The 27,306-nt window shown below is 49.3% G+C and overlaps 1 protein-coding gene across 1 annotated transcript in view; it reads right to left on the reverse strand.

The window, feature by feature from the left end:
• LOC141100332 (adhesion G protein-coupled receptor E3-like) overlaps positions 1-27,306 on the reverse strand; it is a 218,277-nt gene that overhangs the window by 16,228 nt on the left and 174,743 nt on the right. The window contains exons 10-14 of the mRNA XM_073588730.1: positions 17,483-17,596; positions 11,246-11,427; positions 9,905-10,075; positions 3,752-3,946; positions 3,358-3,593 (exon numbers count right to left, since the gene is read on the reverse strand). Of these exons, the coding sequence (XP_073444831.1) occupies positions 3,358-3,593; positions 3,752-3,946; positions 9,905-10,075; positions 11,246-11,427; positions 17,483-17,596 (898 nt within the window). The remainder of the gene's footprint in view (positions 1-3,357; positions 3,594-3,751; positions 3,947-9,904; positions 10,076-11,245; positions 11,428-17,482; positions 17,597-27,306) is intronic.

Below are 27,306 nucleotides of genomic sequence, written 5' to 3' on the forward strand. Positions count from 1 at the left end.
GCTTGTGCCTCAGCCGTGCTCGTCGGTCAGTGACAGCTGTGTCGCCTGCTATGCCCCAGCCAGGTTCGCTGGAGTCTTACCCGCCTGTTTGTGCTGCAGCCCGTCCACCTAGCCAGTGCCCCAGCCGTGCTCTCTGTGCTTCCTTGCACCCACGCTGTCTCTGCACTGTGCTTTGCGTGCTCCACTTAGCACATGCAGGCCATCGCTTGCCCCGTGGCATACCTCCCCGTGCTTCTGTAAAAGTACGCGCAGGTCTTGCCATGTACCCTGTCGTGCCCTCTCGCACGTACAGGTCCTTGCCTGTACTCTGTCCCTGGCATGTCCTCTGCACGTGCAGGACTCTGCTTTTAACCCTGACCCTGGCGTGTCTCTCTGCACGCGCAGGACTTTGCCTTGAATCTGACCCTGGCGTGTCTCTCTGCACGCGCAGGACTCTGCCTTGAAACTGACCCTGGCGTGTCTCTCTGCATGCGCAGGACTCTGCCTTGAAACTGACCCTGGCGTGTCTCTCTGCATGCGCAGGACTCTGCCTTGTACCTTGTGCCTTGGCGTGTCCTCTACACATGCACCCTGTCTTGTTTGTTGAACTTTGAACCCTGGCGTGTCCTCTACACACGCACCTTGCCTTGCACCTTGCTTTGAACCCTTGAACCCTGACCCTGGCGTGCCCTCTGCATGCGCAGGACTCTGCCTTGAACCTGACCCTGGCATGTCTCTCTGCACGCGCAGGACTTTGCCTTGAACCTGACCCTGGCGTGTCTCTCTGCACGCGCAGGACTCTGCCTTGAACCTGACCCTGGTGTGTCTCTCTGCACGCGCAGGACTCTGCCTTGAACCTGACCCTGGTGTGTCTCTCTGCACGCGCAGGACTCTGCCTTGAACCTTGTGTCTTGGCGTGTCCTCTACACACGCACCCTGTCTTGTTTGTTGAACTTTGAACCCTGGCGTGTCCCCTACACACGCACCTTGCCTTGCACCTTGCTTTTAACCCTGGCGTGTCCCCTACACACGCACCCTGCCTTGCACCTTGCCCTGCACCCTGGTGTGCCCCTAGCACGCACCCTGCCTTGGACCTCGGTGTGTTCCCTGACACGCACCATGCCTGGATATCTGTCGTGCCTCCTTGCTTGTACCCTGGTTTGCCGGATGCCCGGGTCCTGCCGATCGCCATCAGAGCTCCGGAACCTGACAACCCTGTTGATCGTTGCCTGTTGTCCGGAGTCCGATACCATTGTGTCCTTGCCGGTAACCAGGCTTGCCTCCTGGCACGTACCATGCCATGGACCTTGGCGTGCCTTGCACGCACCTTGCCGTGTTTGCTTGTTATCACATTTTGCACTGAATGTTTTCCTGAAGTTGTCTTAATGAAGATACCTTGAACTTATGTCATGTCTTGCTTCCTGCTCGTCCGACACTCGTACCTAGTGTCTACCTGATCCGGCCGTCTGGTGGCAGCAGTCGTGGTGGCTCACCCCCTTGGTCTTGCCCCTGACACTCCCTGTATAGGGGGTGGTTCCTCACAAGGTCAGCTCACCCTAGGTGGGTGGGTGCATCGACCCAGAGGGTCCACTCTAAAGAAAAGTCGACTCAGCGTAAGCTGACCTCGTCACAGTATTTGAACATAACTACCAGAATTCAACTGGAAAATAAATCTTCTTTTGGAATTTTTTGCCATTTTAGTTTGAAAAACTTCTGATCTGCTAGATCTGCCCTGATCAACTGTAAGAATTATTAAGTGGTGAAGTTTGGCAGTAACAGCAACTTATCCATAAAGTGAAAACCCAGGCAGACAGCATAGGGATCAAGTGCCGAACAGTTGTAGGTGGGTGGGGGGACATCATCCCACCCTCTGCTTCATCACTCACTACCAAATTCCTACTTCCTCTTAAAGCAGGGGTGGGGAATCTTTTTTTTCTGCCAAGGGCCAATTGGATATTTATACCATCCTTCGGGGGCCAAACAAACTCCGCCCACAAATTACATCCTGACTCTGGCTCTGGTGTCCGGACGTAATCTTTCATTGCATGCTCTTCAGTGTTCTGTAGTGAACACTGCGTGTGTGTACTAACAGAGCAAGAATAAATTACTGAGCTGGTGGCAATCAAAATACAACTCCCTGCCAAAGCACTGCAGTCCCTGAGAATCTGCCCGGGGGCCTGATAAAAGGCCATCGAGGGCCGTAAATGGCCCTAGAGCCTGAGGTTCCCCACCCTTGTCTTAAAGTAATATCAGAGCAAGAACTGTACATCAGGAGATTCAATAAAATGGCAGAACAACTGCACACAATCCACAGTACAGTATGCACAATGCCAGGAGTTGGCTGGAGTGGTGTACAGCATGATGTAAATGAGCTCTGTTGTAGAAATGTGTTCTTTTGAGTGCTGTATAACTTTTCACAAACTGGTAATCTAAAACATGAATCTGGGTTTGGTGGGTACCCAATGAGATTGCTTAATGCCTACTGTAAAATTTGGTGGAGGAGGAATAAAAGTATCGAACTGGTTTTAAAGGTTTGGCCATTTATTTCCATTGAAGAACAGCATTGCTACAGCAGTTGGATAATTTTAGCTTCCCACTTTATGGGAGCAGTTTGGGGAGGCCCTTTTCTGTTTCCCATAACTGAGCCCAGTACACAATACAAGGTCCATTAAGGCATGATGTGATGAGTTTGACGTGGAAAAATATGACTGAATAAACAAAGCTCTGACCTCACTCCCATCCAACACCTTTGGGATGCATTGGAACAAACTTTGAGCATGACTTCTCATCCAACATCTGTATCTGACTTCTAACCTTACAAATGCTCATTCCACAAACACCTCCAAAATCTAATCTGAACAAAAGAGACCACAACAGCCACAAATGGGAGCCCAACTCAACATTATAACTAAAGGCTTTGGGACAGGACTGTCACTATGTGTGGTTTAGACAGTGGCCTACATTTACATAGTGGGCTATTTATATGGATACACCTGGGTGGGTCATTTATATGGACACACCTAAATTAAATGGGAATGGTTGGTGATATCAACTTATGATATCAACTTCCTGTTTGTGGCACATTTAGTATATGGGAGAGCAAAAACTTTTCAAGATGGGTGTTGAAGTCGGCCATTTTGGATTGTATCTTTATAAATGGCCCACCCAGGTGTATCTATATGGCCCACCCTGTATAAGCAGGATCCTTTTTCCTTAATTCATTATGATATGTTAAAATGTTCTAGAATAATTGTCATTCTATTGGGTCACATCTTACCTTAATTACGATAGAATAACAAATATATATCTTATAAAAAACTTGAATAGTATACTACAGTGACATCGTAATAGGCCTATAAAAGTCTAAAAGGGTCTTACTATGTTATGGTTCCATAGGCATCTGGCTGGACTGCTGCAGAGATCCCAACAATGACAGTAGGAACCCCAAATCCCAGCAAACACATCATTGGGAAATTTGACCTTCGAGATGTCATATAATTCACAGCTCGGAGGTTACGAACTGTCATAAACAACAGAACACTCTCTATGAACATCCAACAGAATGCACAGAGGAATAAGAAGTGGAGCGCTCCAGCAATGATAGAGCAGAGGATCTGTAGATAATGGAGAAGAAGATTAAATCAGAATATGTATAATATACCACGATCTTGCAGATATTGCATAAATGTTGGCGATGAGAACGTCCTTCGATGTGTCTGATTCACAGCATTTCATTTTACATGTAATGCCATCACAGACGGTCATCACTTACCTCGACGGATGTTTGTTGGATTCCCAACAGAAACAGAAGTTGTCCCAAGAAAAGACAACTACACATAGCCGTCAAGACAGACGTGTGCGAGCTTCGCAACGAGCGACAGAGGGTGAACGTGAGAAGAGACAGCGCCAGGCAGAAAACAGATAAACTTAGGCCAATGTGCGAAACAATGGAAAGACCGTGATCATGCTGTGAAGAAAAGAAAAATACAAAGGAATAAACTTTAGTCTGGTCCTGTAGAAAAAATGCATATGTGTAAATAGAATACTAATATGGCCTTTTGTGCGCTTTTTAGTAGATTTGATGCTCAACATAGAATATGTAACTTGCCCTCATCTTTTAAGTGCCATTTATAATACTGGTGCTTCCTTATACAGTAGAGGGCCACCCGTTGTAGCGTTGCAACGCAAAGTGGCCGTCGCCCACTCGACCTCTCCCTGCATTACTCAGTAACCTGCACTTCATGTCAATGTCCAAATCCCTGATTCCCACAGTATGGAATAATAGGTATTAGACCTACCGGTAATGATGTTTCCAGGAGTCCATCCTGACAGCACTATGGAGGACGTCCTCCTCCTCCTTACAGGGACAGGAAAGCACACGAGAGGTTAAAAGGCCATGTCCCACCCCCTTTCCCTCAGTGATTTGACAAGTACCACAAGGTGGATGATGCTAGTAACGGTTTAATGAAACAGTCATATTACAGCATATGACATAACATAATACAACATAGTATAACATAACAGGGAGGGAACTACCCGTGCTGTCAGGATGGACTCCTGGAAACATCATTACCGGTAGGTCTAATACCTATTTTCCAGGACGTCCACCTGACAGCACTATGGAGAGTACCAAAGCACCTCCTCAGGGTGGGATTACTGCTTGGAGAACTTTTCTCCCGAATGCGGTTTGTTGGCCAGCTAACACATCTAGTTTGTAGTGTTTGCAGAATGTATTAAGACTAGCCCAGGTTGCCGCTCGACAAATTTGATCAACTGACTCCCCTGCCCGCTCGGCCCATGAGGCCGATACCGCCCTTGTAGAGTGGGCTTTTAAGGAATCAGGCGGGCTGGCGCCTTCAGCCTGGTAGGCGTCCGAGATTACTGAGGTAATCCAACGCGCTATGGACGCCTTAGAGGCCTTCTTCCCTTTATTCCTACCACCAAAGAGAACGAACAGGTTCGGGTCGATACGCCAACTATTGGTGGCCTCTAGGTATTCTATAACTGCGCGCCTCACGTCTAGCGAGTGGAGCTGCCGCTCCTTCTCATTTCGGGGATTATCACAGAAAGAGGGTAACACTACCTCCTGGTTCAGGTTTCTTGTGGAGGCTACCTTCGGGGTAAATGCCGGGTCTAACCTAAGGATTATACTATCCTCTCTTATCTGGAGGTATGGATCCTTAGTGGATAGGGCCTGGATCTCCCCTATTCTTTTGGCCGTGGTAATGGCTACTAGAAAGGCCGTTTTACGAGTGAGAGCACGGATGGGTATCTTCTCACTAAGGGCGAAAGTGTCCGAGCAGAGGAACCGAAGTACCAGGCCCAGGTCCCATGGCGGGGTGAGCTGCCTAATCGTGGGACGCAGGCGTTGTGTGGCTTTTATAAACCTTATCACCCAGGGATGTGCAGCTAACTGATAATCAAAGAAGGCGCTCAAAGCTGAAACCTGGACTTTTAGAGTGCTGGGCTTGAGGCCTTTATTAAAGCCTGCCTGCAGGAACCCTAGTATGTTAGGGAGATCCGGGGTACCTGCCACGAGCTCGGACCTGCCACCCTCCAGACAGAATCTCCTCCATATCTTCCGATAGATTGCCGACGTCACCGGCTTCCTGCTGGCCTGTAGGGTGGATATGACCTGCTCCGACAATCCTTTTGCCTTCAGGATGTCCCTCTCAGGATCCAAGCCGATAGATGGAGTCTTGCTGGGTCCGGGTGGTGGATCGGGCCCTGGTGGATGATGTTCTTCCACAAGGGCAGCTCGACTGGATCTTCTACTGCCATGGCTCCCAGAAGGGAAAACCAGCTTCTCCTCGGCCAGTATGGCACTATCAATATCACTCTTGCGTGGTCCTCGCGTATCTTTCTGAGCACTGCCGGTATGAGGGCCAGTGGTGGGAACGCATAAGAGAGGGATTCTCCCCAAGTCTGACTCAGGGCGTCTACGCCCTCTGGATGGTCCATCGGATTTAAGGAGTAGAATCTGGGAACCTTCGCGTTCTTGCGGCTTGCGAAGAGATCTATACTGGGGTTCCCCCAGCGCTGACAAAGCTGGTTGAAGATCTCTATGTTCAGTTCCCACTCTGTCGGGTGGATCTGTTGTCTGCTCAGGTAGTCCGCCACTTCGTTTTGGGAACCTTCTAGATGTACCGCGGTCACGGATCGAACTGTCCGTTCTGCCCACGTGAATATCTTTTCCGCCAGTGCCTGAAGTGGTTGATGTCTGGTTCCTCCTTGGTGTTTCAGGAATGCCACTGTCGTCGTATTGTCGGATAAAATGCGGACATGACGACTCTTTAGTACCGACCGGTTTCTCCGCAACGCTTCCCAGACCGCGAAGAGTTCCTTGAAATTGGAGGATCTGGCCTTGATGCTTGCTGGCCACTTCCCCTGGAAGATCTTCCCTTCTATGTGGGCTCCCCATCCCCACGCACTTGCGTCTGTGGTGACTACCACGTATGGAGAGGTTGTCCAATGCACGCCCACCTGAAGATTCCTGGCCTGTAACCACCAGCGAAGGGACTCCTTTACTCGTCCTGAGAGTCTTAGGGGTTTGTCTAGCGACGCCTGACTCCTGTCCCACCTCGCGAGAATTTCTCTTTGTAACAACCGCGAGTGGAATTGGGCCCAACGGACACACTGGATGCAGGCTGTCATAAGGCCCAGGACCTCCATTGCTTCCCTTATGGAGCATTGACGCTTCAACAGACCTCTGGTTCTGGCCTGAATGGACTTCTGCTTCTGCTCGGGTAGCCAGGATATTCTGTCGGCTGAGTCTAGGAGGACTCCCAGGAATACCTTTCTGGTGTTTGGAGTGAGGTCCGACTTCTCCCAGTTGATCACCCAGCCCAGGAACTCCAACACAGTAGTTGTTCGGATCCTGTCTCGGATGAGCGCTTCCTTGGATCTTGCCACCAGTAAGAAGTCGTCCAGGTATGGCACAATCACAATACCCTGATCTCTCAGGTAGGCCACCACCTCTACCACCAGCTTTGTAAAGATCCTGGGAGCTGAGGCCAGCCCGAATGGAAGACCCTGAAACTGAAAATGGCAGGTCCGGGCTGGTGAACTGATCGCAAACCTTAGTAGGCTTTGGGATGAGGGATGAATAGGAACCTGATAATATGCCTTTTTTAGGTCTAGGGTGCACATAACTGCGTCCCTGTCTATCAGAGGAATTGCGGATCGGATTGACTCCATCCGGAACCTCCTGTATCTGACCCAAGCATTTAGTGGCTTCAGGTTTATGATGGTGCGGGCCTCTCCGGATTTTTTTGTAATTACAAACAGGGAAGAGTAGTGACCTTTCCCTCTTTCTGATGGTGAAACTGGTATTATGACCCCTGAGTCTAGCATGTCCTGAAGATCCGACCACATTGCGGAGTCCTCCTGGACGACAGTGGGGGCAATATATCTGTCGGGGGGAGGAGAATAGAGCTCTATCCTGTAACCCTCTCTGATGGTTCTGAGAACCCACTGATTGTTGGTGACTCACGACCAGTTTGCTGCAAAGTGGCGAAGTCTCCCCCCAATGCCTATGGCGTCATTGTCTCCTCGACCTAGATGTCGATGCAAATGGGGGATCTCTGCTCTTCCCACTTTGGCTGAAGGAGCCTCTGTAGGAGCTTCTATTAGACCTCGCCCGGCCCCTAAACTCTGACTGTCCTCTGAAGAAGGAGCCTCTCCGAAAGGACTGGGACCGTCTGGGCTTTTCTTCCGGGAATCCCTTATTCTTATCAGACACCAGCTCAAGGATATTATCCAGGGCTGGACCAAACACCCTCAGACCCGAGAAAGGGATGGCACATAACTTGGCCTTAGAAGGGTTATCTCCCGACCAGGATCTAAGCCAGACTGCTCGCCGGGCCGCATTAGAGAGGGAGCTGTTTCTGGCCGCAAACCTAACTGATTCCGCCGACGTATCCGACAGGAACGCCGTGGCTGATTTCAAAAGAGGAAGAGATGCTAGAATCTCTGACCTCGGGGTCTTGTTGGATAGGTTTTCCTCCAACTGCCCCAACCACAGGAACATAGACCTGGCCACCGAGGTGGCTGCTATGTTGGCTCTAATCAGGGCCGCCGACGTCTCCCATGTTCTTTTTAACAAGACGTCCGCCTTTCTATCCATTGGGTCTTGAAGACCGGACGAGTCCTCGGCTGGGATAGCCGATTTCTTCGTAACCTTGGCAACCGGGACGTCGATCTTAGGGACCTCTTCCCACGCCCGAGTTTCCTCGGGATCGAAGGGCAGTCTATTTTTAAAGTTTCGGGAGAGTGTCAACCGACGCTCTGCTTCCTTCCACTCCTCCTGGATCATTGCTTTGATGTGCTCGCTCACAGGGAACACCACCTGTTTGCGGGACACCAGTCCTCCAAACATTAAGTCCTGTCTGGACTGTGGCTTAGGGACTTCTTCCATCTGCATGGTATTTCTGACCGCGTGTACCAGCTCGTCCGTATCCTCCAGTCTGAACAGGTACTTTCTGTTCTGTTCCTGACTATCCCCCAGGATCTCGCCTTCTTCCTCCTGATCTGAGTTCCGGAAATCGGATTCCTCGCTAGGGCTCGCCTCTGATACTGGGACTGGTTCCCACCTCGGACGCTTGCGACCTGGACCAGGGCTGGGGGATCGACGGGACGTAGAGGCCTGAATCTCTTCCCTTATCAGCGACCTCATTTCAGAAAGCAGAGATGGCTGTTCCTCGCCTATGACCCTGGAGGTACAGGGACCGCATAGGGTCTTGCTATAGGTGTCTGGCAGCTTTACTCTGCACACCGGACATCTGACTGATTTGGCGGTAGCTTTCGCCGGGTCCTTTCCCGAGGGGGACTCAGCCGGGGTTCCCTTTTCCTAATAATATAAGGGGCACCTCATCAGATCTGGGCTGTGGGGACGAGTGGGGAGGGTGGTCTGCGCTATGCGCACTTACCCCTCCACCAGATGCAGTGTTGCCTTCCATCCCCTGGCGTCCGATGCAGTCACACAGCCTGGAACCGCCTGTGACGACTCTGGAGAAGGCTTTGGTCCAGGAGCGCGCGCGCCCTGGATTTGAAACCGGCGTCTGACGTCACCGGATGTGACGCTGGTAAGCCGCGCCTCCACTTCCTGCCGGGCATCCGCGCGCGACCGCGCTCGGCGCGAGCCCCCGGCTTCCACTGCCCAGCGTCAGCGTCGTTCTGCGGGCTCGGCCCGCCGCCCCGCTTCTGTCGGTGCCCGCATGGCCAGCCGCCTGCGGGGAGCCGACCCGTCCTGGAGCCGAGAGCCCCCCCACCGGGAGGAACGGCTCCCTCCAGGAGCGCCGTCCTGCTCCTGGCCTTTGGAACCGAGGGACTCCCCACCGGGAAGTTTCGGCTCCGGGACCTCTTGACAGGGGAAGGATTGGACCGGCCGCACGATCCCCTGGGTCCCTCCGGTAAGCTCTCGCGTGTCCCTCCGTGCAGGGACAGGAAAAACACTGAGGGAAAGGGGGTGGGACATGGCCTTTTAACCTCTCGTGTGCTTTCCTGTCCCTGTAAGGAGGAGGAGGACGTCCTCCATAGTGCTGTCAGGTGGACGTCCTGGAAAAAAGGACTATTACAGATTTCTCAACTTGGTGAGTGCCGCATTAATTCTTTTTCCCACTTTGAAAATATTGTATACTCAATGCAGAGTACCTAACACTGTTAGCCGCTGTAGCTCTAAAGTGTGGTATTAATTTAGCCTTCCATGGAATCTTTCTACGTTGTCTGGTGCCACTACTTTTTTCTCTGTACATCATTGTTTCTGCATCTGGTAGCCCATGGTACACCTGGTAGTATCAGGCTGCACTGCCCTACCCCTCCTGAGCACCAGGATAGGTGGTTCTGCTGGTAGTATATGCCAGCACCAGTACAGTCCCAAAAAGAGTGGTTGAAATAGTATCATTTCCAGCACATAGCCCTCAATCACCTCGAATCCATATGGTGCCATAAGTAACGCAAAGCTGGATAAATGGTTGCAGGAGCAGGTTGTGTGTGTGCGATTACTCTTGGAAGATTCAGTTGCGCATCCATCTTCGCTCCATCTATTCTCTATTGGGTCCCAGAATACACAGATCAGATTATGAAAAGGCTTGGGATCCTGAAATGAAAACAGATTAAGACATTCATTGACGAGGCAATCCTTTATAGTGTATGCTTTACATGTAGACCCACTGTGGACAGTCATATTATGAACTAAATCAATATCCAAGGAAGTATCTCCATTCTTGCAGTTGAATGGGATCTCAAGAGACTGATAGAGATTTGACCTTTGAGACTGTCAACCCAGCAGGGAAACCAACCAAAGTGACTGTTCTAGGTAGTGGCTCCACCTTCTTGACATTTTACATGTGATTTGAAAGCCCAATACGCTCACTTGAAAATTCCTTCTCAAGGTTATGCAAAACCACCCAGAATATAGAAGCACATTATCAAGCTGCTATCATCCTGGTCTGTCACAGTTTGAGGTCTAAATTTTTTTATGACAGGTTACCTTTAATGGGGTTGGCCACTGCTGAACATACCCAGCCTAATCAATTCAGTGCCGCCTATAGAATTAAAACAATGGCTGCCAACCCCTATTCGGCAGCAGCCACTGTTCGGAATTGCGTTTTTTGCAGGTGACGTTACATTGTTATGTCATGTGACCTCTGCCGGCAATGACTGGCCTTTGATCGGCTACAGATCATTAAATTCCATCAGATCAAATGCCTGTTCTGACAAAATAGTAAAGGTTGCAGTTAGTCAGTAGATGGTGATTGGCTGCAGCTCATCAAAATTCCATCAGAGCAAAACTCCCGTGCTGACAAAATAGTTAAGGTTGCAGCTAGTCAGTGGATGATGATTGGCTGCATCGGTCAGGTGATACAACAACGTCAGGTCATACACATAGAAGAGCAGCTGGAGGTACGTATACATTGGGGGTGATTCATCAAAGCATATTTGGCAAATTTCGAGTGGAAAAACAATGAAAAGTAAATTTTTTTTGCGCTTTCTAGCCCCAGCTCCGAAAAAGTGAGCGAAGCTGGAGTGGGATGGGTGGTGAACCTTACTCATCAAATCTTACTCCAGCCGCTACATGTACGCCTTATGATGATGAATCAGGACCTCATAAAGACCAGTGAGAAAATTGCCGGTTTTGATGAATCAAAGCAATTATTTTTATTTTGCAAAGGGCGCTGAATTAATTACGAAGTTCTTTAGTATTGGACAACCCCTTTAGCACGCATTGCCCACTCTTTTTTACAAACCTAATCCTCATTATACGAACCTCAATATGAGCAAGTATCAAGGTCACATTGGAGGTTAGTTTTCTTTTTATGGCACCAGTAACCACCCTCGAATTCACTACAGCCTTATAACCATGATCTTCTGAGGCTTCCGAAGGAAATAGTATATTCCTTTTTAAGCTGGACTCAAGGTCTTTGTAGACAATAAAAATGCCACCATCACCTAATGGAAGAAAATTAATGAAAACCTATTAGAATCAATTAAACATTAGCTGACATTATCATCTGGACATAGGCTAACTTTACAAAATGTAAAAATTATTCATGCACATGTCAGAAACATTACAGTCCTAAGTAAGTTAAAGATTTCTGTCATCTCAGATAACTTTTAAGCTGTCATATGTGGGTATGTGAGAAATAATACTATCTCTGGTCATTAATATTATATGACTTGAATTCTACCTTTTTCACTCGATTTACCCTATGCAAAGTATATCCTGACTTATGGATATGGGACGGACCCCCACTCCATCTTAAAACCACCATAACTACAGTAAACCTAGGCACTAGAATAAATACACAACACATTATTTTGGTTGTCAAAATGGCCACAGCTTTATTTAAATCACAGGATTAAAAACAATCACAGTAGGAGTCAGGTGAAGTACTAGTACATTGGGATTCACAAGTACTGTGATATCCCCAGCTGTCTGACATACAGAACCAGGCCAGACAGCCATAAAGGGGCGGCACGCACTGGCTTGCCATTCAAGCAGAGCCAGTAAACTTTCAGGGCACCAATGACCCTATTATCCTCACTCCAGTGCTTAACCACTGTGCCCGCCCCTGATTGACGTTACCATTACAACGTCCTTGAGGCTGGCCACCAAAGCCGAGCCTGTTCACCACCATGAGGTTTTACATCCTCTATTAGTTAAAATGAGTCCACCTTAACTTGCCTGCAACTTCCACCTGACTCCTAAACCGCCACCAGAGAGGCCATTTGACACCTTAAATGGACTCGACCCCCATCAACCATTTCTACATTGTATGGAAAGTCTGTGCACACAAGTAATAAACTTAAAATTCCAGAGCTCCGACAGATTAATTTTATCAATGCCATGCTACCAAGTTATGATCGATAATACGGTAACTACAGCAAAATAGCAGTTGCTAAACATCCTGCAATGAGGATCCCATAATGGGGAATGTGGAAAGTAAACCATAATTAAGGTTGTAGCCACAATCTGAATACCTGTATAATGACATCTGTCATGCCTCAAAAAACTATTATACCGCTCGTATTGCAGCCAGCTCTAATAATTCACCAAATCACAGATTTTAGTTCTAGAAACCACCATTATTTACAGTAGCTGTGCAGTAAAATTTCTTAAACCCACTTACTATCACTACCCGAAAAGTGATGAACACATCAATAGAAAGATATTATAAATAGGGAGTAATTAAAAACTATACACAATATAACAACATTATAACGGACCATAAAATAACGTTCAGAATATCTGGAAGTAGTAATTTAAATAAATCTAACATTTACTGTTGACCTCTCCAACTGAGTCAACGGCATTGGGAATAGGCATATTGCCCTTCGTGTTAATGCACTTGATTACTTTACCCTTAGCCGCTCCCACTGGCTCAAGGGCACATAGATTAGGTACACTGCTCTTCAGTTTCATGCACTAGATAACTGCATTGTCCAGACAACAACCTTGTTCTCTTCTCCCCTCCAGCCGCTGTTCCTGGCTCAGAGGAGGCAATTTCTTCTGTACCGGGGGGGGGGGTCAGCGGCCAGTTTATTAACCACTAACAAACATTTACAATAAGTATTAAATACACAATCTTATACGACATGAGGGAAGGGTTCTTGGAGCCCCAAAAATTCTGGCTAAATATTTGGCAAAAAACACAAGAACTTAAAAATCCACATTACCCTCAGCCGTAAACCACCAGCTCGAGGGCACCAAACATCCCGTTCCGGGAAGTCCAACCACCAAAAGCTCCCGGGTAACACCCCGTCCAGTGTTACCCGTCCAGAGCCGTAACCAAAAGCCAGATCCAAAAGCTCCCGGGTAACACCCCGTCCAGAGTTACCTGTCCAGAGCCGTAACCAAAAGCCAGATCCAAAAGCTCCCGGGTAACACCCCGTCCAGAGTTACCCGTCCAGAGCCGTAACCAAAAAGCCAGATCCAGAATTTTAACTTCCAATTCCTTTTCGCTGATTCAGCGTCAACTCCAAGAACCCCACCCCAGAGGTCCATACTTAATATGGTTACCCCTACTGACAAATTTATAAATAACTTCCAATGACCCACTAAAAGGAAAACAAATAACTTTTTTTTTTTTTTTATAATTTTAACTTCATGTCCTTATTAAAATAAACATCAAAGCATAAATAACGTTAACACGCTGGGGGGAGTCCTTGAAGCTCCCAAGTCTGGTGATTACCAAACATAGTGAACATAAAATGTACCAACAATTACTCCCAGCCGTTACCCCACCAGCTCGGGAGCACCATAACCACAAGGGTTCCAATGTTCACTTGAATTTCCTGGGGATCCGACAAACCCTTGCCGAAACTCCCCTCCACCTTTCACCAAATCAGAACCATATTAACTTCCAAAAAGAGGAATCCATATCCCAATGGATCCCCCAGACCAATTTCTAACCAACTTCAAGGACCCCCCCAACCACCAGGGTCCAGGTAATCCACTCAGGCCTGTGCTATCCGCCATCTTAAGTAATATAAAATAAGCACTTGGTTGGTATACACCGATCCCTTTTTTTTTTTTTTTTTTTTTTTTTTTTTTTTTAATATAATTATTATTCACACCTTTATTAAAACAAACATACCATAAAACATCAAAGCATAAATAATATTAACACGCTGGTAGGAGTCCTTGAAGCTCCCAAAAATCTGGTGATTACCAAACATAAAGTGAACATAAAATGTACCAACAATTACTCCCAGCCATTACCCCACCAGCTCGGGAGCACCATAACCACAAGGGTTCCAATGTTCACTCGAATTTCTTGGGGATCCGACAAACCCTTGCCGAAACTCCCCTCCACCTTTCACCAGATCAGAACCATATTGAATTCCAAAAGGAGGAAACCATATCCCAATGGATCCCCAGACCATATTTAACCAACTTCAAGGACCCCTCCAACCGCACAAAATGTGGGATAAGTGAGGGTGAAAATCATGCAGGTTTACAACCAAGGTATACAACAGGTTAATAATGGAAAATATCCCATCGTAAGGTCCAGGAATAGGCAGAGATGGGCAATGCTGTGTTATATGCTGTAACAATAAATGAGAAGCCAACTGCTCCACTAAAGCAGTTACAGACAGACTCTAATCACCAGCTGCGCATAAATGGTAAGAAACATGTAGGTCTAATATAAGCTGCCTGCAGCCATAGGTGTGTGAGCAGAAAACTGCAAGTTCTGTATCCCAGCCAGTCACTCTACTACATACAATAGACGAAAGACAGGGCTGAAAACTGGGCCCATGATGTGTCCTCCAGAGCAATGTGCAGCCTCACACTAGGAGTGCCCACTCACTGCCCGCCATGTGCGGAGTTATCAGTGCCCACTCACTGCCCACCATGTGCGGAGTTATCAGTGCCCACTCACTGCCCGCCATGTGCGGAGTTATCAGTGCCCACTCACTGCCCGCCATGTGCGGAGTTATCAGTGCCCACTCACTGCCCGCCATGTGTGGAGTTATTAGTGCCCACTCACTGCCCGCCATGTGCTGAGTTATGAGTGCCCACTCAAATGTGCCGAGTTACTCCACGATTATTTATTTTACACATGATAAAACATAATCCATTCAGGCCTGTGCTATCCACCATCTTAGGTAATATAAAATAAGCTCTTGGTGGGTATACTCTGATCATGCAACATACGAGGGAGACAATATAAACAGGATGGATATATCCGGCAGGACAGAATGTAACATAAGAGGACTAAAGGCAGCAATAGCTACAGAAATCAAGCCCTAAGCTGGAAGTCATGTCCAGATTATATGTACAGCCAGGAAAATGACCTGGAGACACAGGATGTCTATACCCAGCATGATCCGTATATAGCAGAGTGAGGAGTGATATCTTGTATACAGATCTGAGGTACGGGTTAAGTATACAGCACAGGAATAGAGCCTTTACACATATACCACATATAGTGAGTAACCTGGTTACACGGGATCTGTACACCCAGCATCAAAGTATGTAACAGAGATGAGGTCACATACAGATCATCAGACTCCATAACTGGGAAGGGGGGATAATCCGCACGCAGCAGGGTCAGTATACAGTGCACTGACATGAAGAGCAGCCTCTCATCATCATACATATACCATCCCCCCACTGCTCCTCTCACCAGTGTCTCTAATACATGGGACTGTCCAGCTCCACCATAGTAATGGCAGACACTGTATGCGTCCCTGCTTTGTCCTATCATACATATACCCAGAACTCATGAAGACTCTGTATAATACAGCAGTAATGTGGTATATCAGAAATGTCTGCAGGGAGGTCACACAAAAGCTGCCTCTGCTATAAGTGAGGGAACATGGCAGCTACATGAATTTCTGAGGTAATATTGTCCCAGATATGATATAGGAGCTGATACTACCCTAGTACACACTACACAATGTCTGAGGTGAATGCAGAGTAGTATATAAAACATGTCTGCAGGGAGGTCACACGGAAGCTCACAGTCTGTGAGGAAAATGTAGCATGCACATGAGGGACATGGCAGCTGCATGAATTGCTGAGGTAATATTGGTCCAATACATAATGTAGGAGCTGATACTACACTAGTACATGATGTCTGAGGGGAATGTGCTCCTATCGGCTGTAATGTGAGGTGATAACCCCAGTATTATACTCCCTGACACTTCCTCCTGTTCATCCTGTGCATGAAAGAGAGACACAGATTTCCTGCTCTATATAAGCCCCACCCTCCTCACAGTAACCCACCAGGCACAGACATACTGGGCTTCTTACTCTGAAAGCAACATCCCTCCTGCTTAAAATCTATACCACTATACCAAAAAAGCTGCAGGAGTAAAGGTCCACCCATCCCCAAGTCATGTCCTCCTCCGCCTATGGCTCCAGTGGTTTCTTTACTTTTTAGCTGTCTCTGAGCTAGTGAGCAGAGACCACCTGCTATGACTGCACACATACATGAAATATTTCTACTCACCTTTCTCTCTATAGCACATGGAGCACCCATGCCATTGAAAAAAAAGCAAAAAAAAATCACAACATATTCTTTAAGAAATTTGGAGAGCTTCTCATTCATACAAAAAGGAATGGTGGCAGGATTTGGGAATGTTTAGAGGGGACTTAATAGCTGTCTACAAATATCTAAAGGGCTGTCACATTGTAGAAGGATCAACTTTATTCTCATTTGCACAAGGAAAGACTAGAAGCAATGGGATGAAACTGAATGGGAGGAGACACAGATTAGATATTAGAAAAAACTTTTAGACAGTTAGGGTACCGTTACACCTAGCAACTCACCAGCGATCCCGACCAGCGATATGACGCTGTCAGGATCGCTGGTGAATCGCTGGGTGGTCGCTAGTGAGCTGCCACTCAGGCAGATCTCACCAGCGACATCGCTGGGGACGGGGATCGCTACTTACCTGTCAGACGCGGCGATCCTGCGTCCTCCCGCCCAGCTCCACGCGTCGCTCGTCGTCACAGCAGGAAGCGCCGCAGGAAGCTGACAACGAGAAATGGTCCAGCAGCTTCTCGCGCGATCAGCGATAACCAGCGGGGGAGCCGGTCGGAGGTAAGTATCACATGCAGCGATATCGCTAGTAATATCGCTGCTGCGTCACAAAATCGGTGACTTTACAGCGATATTGCTAGCGATATCGCAGTGTGTAACGGGGGCTTTAGAGTGATCAATGAGTGGAACAGGCTGCCACGAGAAGTGGTGAGCTCTCCTTCAATGGAAGTCTTCAAACAGAGGCTGGACAGACATCTGTCTGGGATGATTTAGTGAATCCTGCTTTGAGAAGGGGGTTGGACCAGATGGCCCAGGAGGTCCCTTCCAACTCTACAATTCTATGATTCTATAATTCAAAAAATAAAAAAATAAGAAAACTCTCCTTTCTCTGTACTTCCAAGGTTATCAGTGCCAATGGAATGTTTTTTCATACCTATAAAATTATATTACATGACCCTTTTATTGAATTAGTAGGGAGAAGTCTTCTTTGCATCATCCACACTCTAGATTACCTGCATCTTCACTGAACTGATCACATGGGACTTGCATAGCGTTATCACTCAAAATCATCGTGAAGAACTTGACAACAGGAGAGCAGATATTCTGAGAAGCTTGAATGGAAACATCTGAAAAACACAGGTGCACAGTAGATAGAAAAATAAGGATTTTTACAGAAATGCAGTGTGAACTTTAGAAAGGGGTATGACTGTTTTTGGTCCCAACAGAATAGATTATAACTGTATTATAGGGGTCCCCTGTGAATAGTGCGGTAGTGTCCAAGAATAGGTTGTGAGGAAAATATGCCTTAGTTAGAACAGATTTTCAGGGTCAGGTCATTACTTGACCTGGTCTCATTGACCCACTGTTATATTGTAGGTACATGGGCCGACTGGGGAGGTGGTCCCTTTTTCGCAGTGAACAGACTGGAGACAGAAACCGATGCACATTCAACAGGTCCTCTTTATTGCCCGTCCTCCCGACGACCACAGCAGCACGACAGCTTCCGTACACACAGGCCCGGGAACCTTTCACCTTCTTTTCTTTCCTAAATTGACGTCCCTCGCGGTTCTATCGCTGTGGCTGCCCTAGGCCTACCACTACAGCGCTTTGCCTGTCCGAGTCCATCCGTCTGATACCCCGGGCTTCCTCTGTCCTGCGGCTCTCCTGTCAGGGCCACCTCCCTGACTGTTTCTCCTTCCAGTCCCTCGCAGAGTCCTTCCTCTCTCAGTTTCTTCCTCCTTCAGTCTCCTTCTCTGCTGAACCCCTTCTCCTGGACTGGCTTCCTTCTGGAACTCTCTTTCCCTTTTTATTCCCCTACCTTGGAATTCCCCTCTCGAGTCCCGTTAATTCCGCCCACCATGACTATGCGGTTTCCTAGCCTTAAGCTGCTGTTAAGCCCTTTTCTCACTGCTCTCTGCCTCCACCTTGTGGCCAAACCTTAGTACTGCACCGTCTCCTTTTCCTGCTGTTCTTTGTCTGCCCCTAGTGGTCAAAACCCAGTACTTGACCATCTTTCACTGTCTCTAGCTGTCTCCCCATATGTCTATACAAATTCGTGTCACGTATATCTGCTGCATATCTTACATTCACTTTCCTGCTTCAGACAGGTCCATAGGTCAGTCCACTTCACTTATCGGTGACATTTTTTTCACATTGGGTAGTAAAATTCACATTTGGGCTGAGCCACAACCTTGGCACAGAGCTATCTTGCTAGACAACTGGACAGCAGACTCAATATGAATTTGTCTTAAAGTTTTTCCCTCTGTAAGCTCCATCTCTAATTTTCAGTTGTCTCTTAGGTAGTGGTTGGAGACCAGCTGCTATGATGTCTCCCATACACAGGACACACAGACATGAGGGATTCCTGCTTTCCTATCGCTTTGTAACACATGTTCAGGAACAGCAATATGCAGGACATTATACAGCAGTATACAGTGTCACACATAGAAATCACAGGACCCAATAACAAAAGTTTCAATTATCCCCCTCCCCACCAAAAAAAACAACAAAAATATATATTTGGTGATTTGGTGGAGTCATATCTCCCAACTTTTATAAACTAGGAGTAGGAGAATGACATGTATTAAAGCATTTTAATTGGTATGTCTGCTGAACCAGCTTCTTAATCCAGAATACTCACTGAACCCCTGAACACTCATGCATTGGTCATCCTCTGTTTTCAATTGGTATGTCTGCTGAACTCGCTTCTTAGTCCAGAATACTCACTGAACCCCTGAACCCTCATGCATTGGTCATCCTCTGTTTTCAATTGGTATGTCTGCTGAACTCGCTTCTTAGTCCAGAATACTCACTGAACCCCTGAACCCTCATGCATTGTTCACCCTCTGTTTTTAATTGGTATGTCTGTACTCTGTTTTTCCCCTGACTTTAATTACATGTATCATACTTCAAATTGACTGTATGCATATTGATATACCCATGCTCCTCACACCTTCCATCATTCCATCTTATCCCACCTCTTTCCTCAACTTTGATGCTAGTCAAATGTCCCATTAACTGCAATCTGTTAATTGCCCCCTGCTGTGAACCGTCCTCCAGCCCCCCTCTCCTCCTCCCTCACCTGGCTTCATTTCATGTACATTTGAATGGTATAAGTTGAACAAAGCAGGTCAGATATGACCTTGGTCAGATGTGACATCATTTGAAGTGACATCTTTAAAGTGATACATGAGAAATATACCAGACATAGTCCAGAAATCGGTCAGACGGTAAGACTAACCACTGCTTTCTTACTCTACTTGCTTTTTTTTTACCCTGCTGTTTAACCATGCTCACATTTGCCATCACCGTTTTTGCTCCACTAATCTTCATTCTCCTTCGCTATCCCCAAACCCCTGCACCCTCGAACCGAATAACTATCTCCCTCTCTCTCTTACTGCCCACCTCACTTTTTCTGCAGACATACTCCTTAACCTCAGACCTCTCCTACTAAAATACAATTCAAGACGATCACTCTCCTTCACCCACCTGCTTTCCCTTTCTCTGCTTCTTCTCACTGATGGTGACATATCCCCCAATCCTGACCCCCTGTTATGAATGGGTCACCGAGGAGGATTGCAGGACCAGGCTAAGCCACCAGAAAACCAGAGAGGTTGGTAACTAAGCAGATTGCAGACCACTGATCCTATCCACACAACTAGCAGTAGCCGTGGAGCGTACCTACGATGCCCTAGACGCCTCAGCACAGCCGGAGAGCTAACTCAGCCTAAAGCAAGAAAGGTGAAATCTAAACTGCCCCAGAGCAGACCCCAAAGGAATAAATGGCCCCCAACATATATTGTCGGTGAGACAAGATGAAAACACAAACGCAGACAGAAAAATAGACTGAGCAAATGATGGGGCCCAAACTGACTAGACTGGACAGGAAAGGAAAGACACTGTCTGCAATCACGCAAAAAACCCTGAAAAAACCAACACATCTGATGCACAAAAAAACACTGAAGTCACAAGCCTTCGCCCCCATTATATCAGCACTCTGGTTTATACTGAAAGCAAAGAAAAAAGAGACCAATATAACAGGGGACAGAACAAACTGACACAAGCAGTAGCATATGGGCGGTGATCCAGCACAGCCCCAGCAGGAGCAAGGTGACCCGCACAAAGCAGAGATAGACAAAACCAGATCAAATGCAAAAAGATTAGCAAATGAACCACTTAGCTGAACCATGCAGGAACAGAGCAGGAGACATCAGACCTCAGAAGGCACAGGAAGAAAATCACCAGCAGGGATTGAAGGAAGTCAGCTGTCTTAAATACTCCAGTCAGAAGCCCAAGATCTCCAATCGTCGTCATCATTATCAGTGGCAATCCTCTGTCAATCTGACCAGCTCCACTACCTCCAGTAACCACTGGAGGGAGCCCAGAAAGATAATTCACAACAGCCCCCCCTGCCTCATACATCCCACTAATCCTCACCCCTATCTTTCTCACACTAAGAGAAACTACCGCAATCCCTCACACTTAAAACCTGTGCCACTGACCCCCTCCCTCCTGCACCCTCTTTCTGGAGCACTTTGGAATGCTCGTTCCATCTGCAACAAGCTCCATGTGATCCACTACCTCTTTACCTCCCGCAACCTTTCCTTCCTGGCCCTCACTAAGAACTGGCTGACACAACCTAACAGGGCCTCCCTGGCCGAGTTATGGCGGTTTCCACATTACCCACACTCCTCCCCCTGGCAACAGACAAGGTGGAGGAGTGGGTTTCCTCCTTTCTAAAAACTGCTTCTTCAACCCTATGCAACCCCCACCCTCCCTTATCCTCCCTTCTTTCGAGGTTCTCTCTGTCCGTATTTACTCTCCCTCTAATCTCCAAATGGCTGTCATATACTGACCACCGGGCTCAGCCACTGCCTTCATTGACCAATTCTCCACCTGGCTCCTCCACTTTCTGCTGACATCCCCACCATCATCATGGGGGACTTCAACATCCCCATTGACACCCACAAGCCAGCAGCCTCAAAACTCCTGTCACTTACCTCATCCTTTGAACTTACTCAGTGGTCCTCCACAGCCACCCACACAGATAGACATACATTAGACCTCATCTTCACCCGCCTCTGTTCCCTATCTAATCTCACAACCTCTCCCTTCCCCCTATCTGACCACCATCTACTCACCTTCTCATCCTTTTCCTTCTCACCTGCCCCCCATGTCCAGCCACTAGCACATCCTCGCGGAAACTTCGCACACCTAGACATCCACAGACTCTCAGACTCTCTTCTACCTCTGTCCTCCATATCTTCACTCCACAACACGGACAGTGCCACCACTTTCTACAATGCCACCCTCACATCAGCCATAGACTCAGTCACTCCTCTCATGCATGGCAAAGTGCGACAAACCAATAGGAAACCATGGCACAACAACCTCACCAAAAAACTTCGACAAGCATCCAGGGTCACGGAGCGGCGTTGGAAGAAAACACGCCTGCCAGATGACTTCACTGCTTTCAAACAAGCTACACTTGCCTTTAAATTAGCCCTCACCTCTGCTAAACAGACCTATTTCACAAACCTTGTATCTTCATTATCCCACAACCCAAAACAACTGTGCAGCACATTCAACTCTCTCCTCTGCCCACCACTGCCAACTCCATCTCCCCTCAACTCTGCTGAGGATTTTGCCACCTACTTCGAAAACAAGATTGACCAAACAAGGCAAACCTTTACAGTTCCACCACCCCAACCGCTCCACATACCAGACCTCTGTCCTTTCCTAATAACCTCCCTCTCCAACATCACTGAAGGAGAGCTTACTCATTTCCTTTCCAAATCACGCCTCACCACTTGTGCACTTGACCCCATCCCTTCCCACCTGCTCCCCAACCTCACTAACATGATCATTCCAGCCCTAACCCATCTCTTCAACCTATCCCTAACTTCTGGTTCCTTCCTCTCTGCCTTCAAACATGCCACCATAACACTCATCCTCAAAAAATCAAACCTTGACCCAATTGCTATGCCCAGCTATCGCCCCAAATCAGTGCTCCCGTTTGCTTCCAAACTCCTTGAACAGCATGTCCATGCTCAACTTTCCTCCCACCTCTCATCTAACTCCCTCCTTGACATCCTGCAATTTGACTTCCGCCCCCACCACTCCACTGAAACTGCCCTGACCAAAATTACTAATGACTTACAGTCAAACCTAACAGACAGTTCTCCATCCTCCTCCTTCTTGACCTGTCCTCTGCCTTTGACACAGTTTTCCACTGCCTACTGCTACAGATTCTTTCTTCCCTTGGCATCAAAGACCTTGCCCTGTCCTGGATTTCCTCATACCTTTCTGACCGCACATTCAGCGTTTCCCACTCCCACACTATCTCCTTATCCCGCACCCTCTCTGTTGGAGTCCCCCAAGGCTCTGTCCTGGGGCCCCTACTTTTTTCCATCTATACTCTTGGCCTAGGACAACTCATAAAGTCCCATGGCTTCCAGTACCACCTGTATGCAGATGACACACAGATCTACCTCTCTGGTCCAGATGTCACCTCTGGGCTGTCCAGAATCCCGGAGTGTCTATCAGCCATATCCTCGTTTTTCACCTCTCGCTTCCTAAAACTCAATGTAGACAAAACTGAACGCATTATCTTTCCTCCATCTCACGTATCTTCCCTACCCGATCTATCTATTATGGTAAACGGCATCACGCTCTCTCCCGCACCTGAAATCCGCTGCCTTGGAGTAATTCTCGACTCTGCCCTGTCCTTCAAACCACACATCCAATCTCTTGCCACCGCCTATCGCCTCCAAATCAAAAATATTTCCAGAATCCATCCCTTCCTCAGTCCTCAATCTACTAAAACTCTTGTACATGCCCTCATCATCTGCCACCTTGACTACTGCAACACTCTCCTTTGTGGCCTCCCTGCTAACTCTCTTGCACCACTCCAGTCTGTCCTCAATTCTGCTGCCCGACTAATCCACCTCTTTCTTCGCAACTAATCTGTCTCCCCCCTCTTCAAATCCCTCCATTGGCTCCCAATTCCCCAACGAATCCAGTTCAAACTACTAACACTGACCTACAAAGCCATCCACAACCTTTCCCCTCCCTATATCTCTGAACTAATCTCCCAATATCTTCCCTCACGTAATCTTCGATCCTCCCAAGACCTCCTACTCTCCTCCACACTTATTCGTTCCTCACACAACTGCCTCCAAGATTTCTCCTGAATATCCCCTATCCTCTGGAATGCCATGCCTCAACACGTCCGATTATCCACCACCCTTGGATCCTTCAAATGGAACCTGAAAACCCATCTTTTCAAGAAAGCTTACAGCCTGCAATGACCAGTCTGCTGCCTCACCACCGCCTGAGCTGCCGCCTCATCACCACCAGAGCTGCTGCACCCCCGACCTTCTGTCTCTTCCCCACTATCCTGTAGAATGTAAGTCCGCAAGGACAGGGTCCCCTCCCCTCTGTACCAGTCTGTCATTGCAAATTTGTTTACTGTTAACGATATCTATAACTTTGTATGTAACCCCCCTTCTCATAAACAGCACCATGGAATTAGTGGCGCCAGGGGTGGATTAAGGGTAGCCAGGGCCCGGGGCAGTTCAGACTCTGTGGGCCCCCCTCGTCACGTGACGGGGGTCACGAATCGTAGAGCCACACTCTACATAGAGAATAATGGGGCCTCCAGCACCGACCTCCACCCGCAGAGCCGCACTCCACATAGAGAATAATGGGGCCTCCAGCACCGACCTCCACCCGCAGAGCCGCACTCCACATAGAGAATAATGGAGCCTCCAGCACCGACCTCCACCCGCAGAGCCACACTCCACATAGAGAATAATGGAGCCTCCAGCACTGACCTCCACCTGCAGAGCCCCACTCCACATAGAGAATAATGGGGCCTCCAGCACCGACCTCCACCCGCAGAGCCGCACTCCACATAGAGAATAATGGAGCCTCCAGATCCGACCTCCACCCGCAGAGCCGCACTCCACATAGAGAATAATGGAGCCTCCAGCACCGACCTCCACCCGCAGAGCCGCACTCCACAGAGAATAATGGGGCCTCCAGCACCGACCTCCACCCGCAGTGCCACACTCCACATAGAGAATAATGGAGCCTCCAGCACCTACCTCCACCCACAGAGCCACACTCCACATAGAGAATAATGGAGCCTCCAGCACCGACCTCCACCCGCAGAGCCGCACTCCACATAGAGAATAATGGAGCCTCCAGCACCGACCTCCACCCGCAGAGCCCGACTCCACATAGAGAATAATGGGGCCTCCAGCACCGACCTCCACCCGCAGAGCCGCACTCCACATAGAGAATAATGGGGCCTCCAGCACCGACCTCCACCCGCAGAGCCGCACTCCACATAGAGAATAATGGGGCCTCCAGCACCGACCTCCACCCGCAGAGCCCCACTCCACATAGAGAATAATGGAACCTCCAGCACCAACCTCCACCCGCAGAGCCGCACTCCACATAGAGAATAATGGGGCCTTCAGCACCGACCTCCACCCGCAGAGCCCCACTCCACATAGAGAATAATGGGGCCTCCAGCACCGACCTCCACCCGCAGAGCCCCACTCCACATAGAGAATAATGGGGCCTCCAGCACCGACCTCCTCCCGCAGAGCCACACTGCACATAGAGAATAATGGAGCCTCCAGCACCAACCTCCACCTGCAGAGCCACACTGCACATAGAGAATAATGGGGCCTCCAGCACCGACCTCCACCTGCAGAGCCACACTCCACATAGAGAATAATGGGGCCTCCAGCACCGACCTCCACCCGCAGAGCCGCACTCCACATAGAGAATAATGGAGCCTCCAGCACCGACCTCCACCCGCAGAGCCCCACTCCACATAGAGAATAATGGGGCCTCCAGCACCGACCTCCACCCGCAGAGCCGCACTCCACATAGAGAATAATGGGGCCTCCAGCACCGACCTCCACCCGCAGAGCCCCACTCCACATAGAGAATAATGGAGCCTCCGGCACCGACCTCCACCCGCAGAGCCGCACTCCACATAGAGAATAATGGAGCCTCCAGATCCGACCTCCACATAGAGAATAATGGAGCCTCCAGATTCGACCTCCACATAGAGAATAATGGGGCCTCCAGCACCGACCTCCACCCGCAGAGCCACACTCCACATAGAGAATGGAGCCTCCAGCACCGACCTCCACCCACAGAGCCGCACTCCACATAGAGAATAATGGGGCCTCCAGCACCGACCTCCACCCGCAGAGCCGCACTCCACATAGAGAATAATGGGGCCTCCAGCACCGACCTCCACCCGCAGAGCCGCACTCCACATAGAGAATAATGGAGCCTCCAGCACCGACCTCCACCCGCAGAGCCGCACTCCACATAGAGAATAATGGAGCCTCCAGCACCGACCTCCACCTGCAGAGCCACACTGCACATAGAGAATAATGGAGCCTCCAGCACCAACCTCCACCCGCAGAGCCACACTGCACATAGAGAATAATGGGGCCTCCAGCACCGACCTCCACCCGCAGAGCCACACTCCACATAGAGAATAATGGGGCCTCCAGCACCGACCTCCACCCGCAGAGCCGCACTCCACATAGAGAATAATGGAGCCTCCAGCACCGACCTCCACCCGCAGAGCCCCACTCCACATAGAGAATAATGGGGCCTCCAGCACCGACCTCCACCCGCAGAGCCGCACTCCACATAGAGAATAATGGGGCCTCCAGCACCGACCTCCACCCGCAGAGCCGCACTCCACATAGAGAATAATGGAGCCTCCAGCACCAACCTCCACCCGCAGAGCCGCACTCCACATAGAGAATAATGGGGCCTCCGACACCGACCTCCACCCGCAGAGCCGCACTCCACATAGAGAATAATGGGGCCTCCGACACCGACCTCCACCCGCAGAGCCGCACTCCACATAGAGAATAATGGAGCCTCCGGCACCGACCTCCACCCGCAGAGCCGCACTCCACATAGAGAATAATGGAGCCTCCGGCACCGACCTCCACCCGCAGAGCCGCACTCCACATAGAGAATAATGGAGCCTCCGGCACCGACCTCCACCCGCAGAGCCGCACTCCACATAGAGAATAATGGAGCCTCCGGCACCGACCTCCACCCGCAGAGCCGCACTCCACATAGAGAATAATGGAGCCTCCGGCACCGACCTCCACCCGCAGAGCCGCACTCCACATAGAGAATAATGGAGCCTCCGGCACCGACCTCCACCCGCAGAGCCGCACTCCACATAGAGAATAATGGAGCCTCCGGCACCGACCTCCACCCGCAGAGCCGCACTCCACATAGAGAATAATGGAGCCTCCGGCACCGACCTCCACCCGCAGAGCCGCACTCCACATAGAGAATAATGGAGCCTCCGGCACCGACCTCCACCCGCAGAGCCGCACTCCACATAGAGAATAATGGAGCCTCCGGCACCGACCTCCACCCGCAGAGCCGCACTCCACATAGAGAATAATGGAGCCTCCGGCACCGACCTCCACCCGCAGAGCCGCACTCCACATAGAGAATAATGGAGCCTCCGGCACCGACCTCCACCCGCAGAGCCGCACTCCACATAGAGAATAATGGAGCCTCCGGCACCGACCTCCACCCGCAGAGCCGCACTCCACATAGAGAATAATGGAGCCTCCGGCACCGACCTCCACCCGCAGAGCCGCACTCCACATAGAGAATAATGGAGCCTCCGGCACCGACCTCCACCCGCAGAGCCGCACTCCACATAGAGAATAATGGAGCCTCCGGCACCGACCTCCACCCGCAGAGCCGCACTCCACATAGAGAATAATGGAGCCTCCGGCACCGACCTCCACCCGCAGAGCCGCAC

Source organism: Dendrobates tinctorius, unplaced genomic scaffold (assembly GCF_039654945.1).
Source record: "Dendrobates tinctorius isolate UK_male_01 unplaced genomic scaffold, ASM3965494v1 ptg000104l, whole genome shotgun sequence".
Classification (NCBI taxonomy): Eukaryota; Metazoa; Chordata; class Amphibia; order Anura; family Dendrobatidae; genus Dendrobates; species Dendrobates tinctorius.